General features: G+C 51.3%; 1 protein-coding gene across 1 annotated transcript; it reads left to right on the top strand.

Moving 5' to 3' along the window:
- The first annotated feature begins 1833 nt into the window (after positions 1–1833).
- Positions 1834–2655, top strand: LOC146194659 (uncharacterized). The gene has a single exon (XM_084596095.1). The coding sequence runs from the start codon at positions 1834–1836 to the stop codon at positions 2653–2655; it is 822 nt and encodes a 273-aa protein (XP_084452221.1).
- Positions 2656–3600: the final 945 nt, after the last annotated feature.

Here is a 3600-nt window from a genome sequence, read left to right as displayed (position 1 = left end):
GGCTAGACCCGCAAAACGTAAATCAGACGACACTAGTGTAATCGGACAAGCCAGAAAGCATGTGGCATTTAGAAAATTAGTCAAGGATCAAATCATGGACTTCGAATGGAACCTGAACAAGAAACTCGAGGCGAGATTTGGAGTGCTAGGAACGATGCTTCAAGCCCTTTGCAACGCATCGGGTATACAGTCCCACAATCATAATGGATGCGAAAATGTCTAAAATTTGGCATTGGAATTGCCGGTCGTTGTCAATGAAGCGATGGCTGTTGCAACAGTACGTAGCTAGCCAGAACACACAGCCTTTGGCAATGGCTCTGCAGGAAACGCGAGGTGTGCGGAAGCTTTCGGGGTACAAAAGCTACGATAGCAGGAAGGGAAGTAAAATCCAGGTCGTGACGTACGTCAGAACAACGTCGCCATCATCCAGCACGAAGTTGGCAACAGGGAGACCGAAACGGTCTTTGTGGAAATTCTGACCGGTAAAAAGAACAGAGGCAGCATATTTCTACTCAATATGTACAACTCCCCGAAGTGCACGAAGGCGAGGTTTGGCCCGATATTTAAGAGAGTGATTAGCCTGGCAGGTAAGAACCCAGTAATAATAGCCGGCGATTTTATTGCCAGACATTAGGAATGGGGTTACACGACCAGCAGCCCGAAGAGTCAAACGCTGTTGAAAGATATCAATGAGTCAAACCTCTACATCGCTAACGACATTAGATGCCCGACGAGGGTGGGCAACAGTGCGTCAGCGGACACAAACCCGGACTTGACTCTCTGCTATAGATCTTGCGTAGCCAAGTGGACGAAAAAGCATCGGGATCTATGTAGTGACCACTACGTGCTAGAGGTAGAACTAAGCAGGAAAGTGAGCGTTAAGCCCGCTGTGTATCGGACGGAAAGCCAAGTGGGTTGGGATAAATTCAGACATATCAGAGAACGGGAAGAAATTGGAGATATAGAGTGCATTCAAAATTGGGCTGCCCAAATTATTACCCAAGTAAACGAGGCCACCGAAAAAAGGCGAAGCTCTGCCTGCGGCAATGGATAGCAGGCTCTTCGGCATGTTGAAAAAGATGAGCTAACAAAGAAGCTCAAAAAGCAAACGTGGAACCGAAATCTCAGGAGACAGATAGCCAGACACAACATCGACATAGAAAAATACGCCCGGAAACTCGAGTCGCAATGTTGGGATAACAAATGCGACGAGATGGAGGGCACCATGAATGAGGCCAAATCCGAATTTGTGCACATTAGCCCGTCGCCTAAGTGCACCACAAAAATGGAACTATCCCTGGCCAGCGGTCCGATACCCGAACGCCATGAGGTTAGATTACTTGGTCTCCTTATCCACAAACATCGACGGGCTGACACAACACTAGCAAAACTGCGCAAGATAGGGGACCAGGTGGGCCGGATGGTGCGCCGGGTTTCCAACAAATGCGGGGGGTTACAGTGCACAGACGCTTTGTGGCTGGCGCATGCATTCGTGACCAGTCGAGTACTCTACTCTACTCGACTCCTTACCTCCACCTGCGCAGGTTTGATGAGAATGCGCTCGAAGTGATTCTCAGAAGAGATGTACAAGCGTGCCTTCGGTCTCCCGATCAACACATCCAAACAGCGTCTTATGGGCTTGGGGATGATAAACCAATTCGCGGAGCTCCGAGAGGCGCACTTGACTAATCAGTGCACAAGACTATCAAAAACGCCATCGGGACGCCGCCTATTAGCCCGGCTACACATCCAACACTCAACATTTACGGAAGAGCGCGTACGCAATCCTGAAATCTGGAGATAGCCCTGCACGTACGCCCTCGTCCGGCCAACATGACACGTGACGACTACAGTGGCAGGCGCCTTGCGCGGGCGGAGGCACTGGCCCGTCACTATGGGAACAAACACAGAATTTTCTACGTGGACGCCTCCGGCCCTCACCATGTGGGGTGGTACACAGCCGCAGTCGTCCATCAAATAATAACGGTGAATGGCCTAACGTTCCGAGCTCAAGACATAACACATGCGGAAGACGTTGCCATCGCGTTAGCCGCCGCAGAGAAGGACTCACGAGTCATCATCACCGACTCGCGAGGGGCCTGCAAAAATATTAAACAGGGGTACATTCCGCTCTTCGCGCACCGAATCCCCGCGTCTGGAACGATTGTATGGGATCCAGCTCACATGGGCTTCGAAGGCAATGAAACGGCCCACGCCACAGCCCGCGCGCTCACTCTCCGGGCAACGCCTTCAGACCCTTATGATACAGATATCGAACCCAATTCAGCTCTCACTTTTCGAGAAATTACTGAATTATTTCAATTCGGCCATGCTATTTATCCTAAGCCTTGTAAGGGCCTTACAAAGGTGGAGGAACGCACACTTCTCCGCCTTTACACCAAAACGCTGCTGTGCCCGGCAGTTTTAAAACACTTTAATCCTGCCTGTACAGGAAAGTGCCCGCACTGTGCGGAGAAGTCTTCGGACATCTTCCACATAGTGTGGGCATGTCAGTCAACCCCTAACCTCACCCCCAAACCCAACCCCACCCGAGAGGGCTGGGAGGCAGCCCTGATCGGCTGCTCCGATCTGGAAAGCCAGAAGGCCCTGGTCCACCCAGCCCGAGCCGCAGCGGTCACCAACGGGCTCCTGTAATGAGGAGCCCACCTAGTGTTTGCGTGAGATTGCCCCGGCTACCTCAAGCTTCCTCCGAATAAAGTTTTTACACACACACACACACATGAATGGGGTCAAGACCTGGCAACTGCTTAGATTCCTGATAGACCCCAGTAAGTCCAAAACGGCCGCCAACATAGAACAGGTCAAGGCGAGGTATAACTTTAAGGGTACGGACAAACAGCTCATTGAGAAGCTCAAGTCCACGTACGTAGCTCCCCCCGCTACAGCGCATTACAGAGATTACAACGGACCGGCGAACAGCGAGCTTGACGCGTCCATAACAGTGGCAGAAGTCAGAGCGGAGCTGCACGGCCTAAAAAGACGCTCGGCCCTCGAGCCGGACCTCGTTGATAACAAGATGCTCGCAAATCTAGACGACGAATCAATCAATGCCCTAACCAGATATTTAAATCAGATGTGGGAGAGTGGTCAAGCACCCCAAGAGTGGAAGAAGGCTAAGATCACCCTAATCCACAAGCAGGGAAAACCGCCGGGCTTGGAGAATTTCCGTCCAATATCACTAACATCCTGCGTAGGCAAACTACCTGAGAAAGTCATTCAGAGGAGGCTAACGGAATACACCAAAGAGATTGATGCGTGGCCGGCTGAATTGGTCGGATTCAGGCCTGGCCTCTGTACGCAAGATACCATGCTCAGACTACGTAACGACGTAGTCAGAGACTTCAGGAAAAAAATACGAAAGCTATTCTAGGCTTAGATCTAAGAAAGCTTTCGACAACGTCAGCCACGACGCCATTCTCGACGGGCTCGCTAAGCTAAGTGCAGGCGAAAGAACCTAGAACTACATTAGATCATTCCTGCGAGACAGAACGGCGATCATCAGCTTTCAGGGCTTAAATCCGGAGGAGCTCCCGCTGGGTAACAGAGGCACTCCGCAGGGGGCTGAGCTCTCACCTTTCC

Source organism: Amblyomma maculatum, chromosome 3 (genome assembly GCF_055883805.1).
Source record: "Amblyomma maculatum isolate TAMU_Amacu chromosome 3, ASM5588380v1, whole genome shotgun sequence".
NCBI lineage: Eukaryota > Metazoa > Arthropoda > Arachnida > Ixodida > Ixodidae > Amblyomma > Amblyomma maculatum.
The sequence above is the reverse complement of the archived record's forward strand: the minus strand, read 5'-3'. Positions and strand labels throughout refer to the sequence as shown.

Coding starts and splice junctions, on each gene's coding strand:
- LOC146194659 (XM_084596095.1), top strand. CDS start 1,834: ATGACACGTGACGACTACAGTGGCAGGCGCCTTGCGCGGGCGGAGGCA.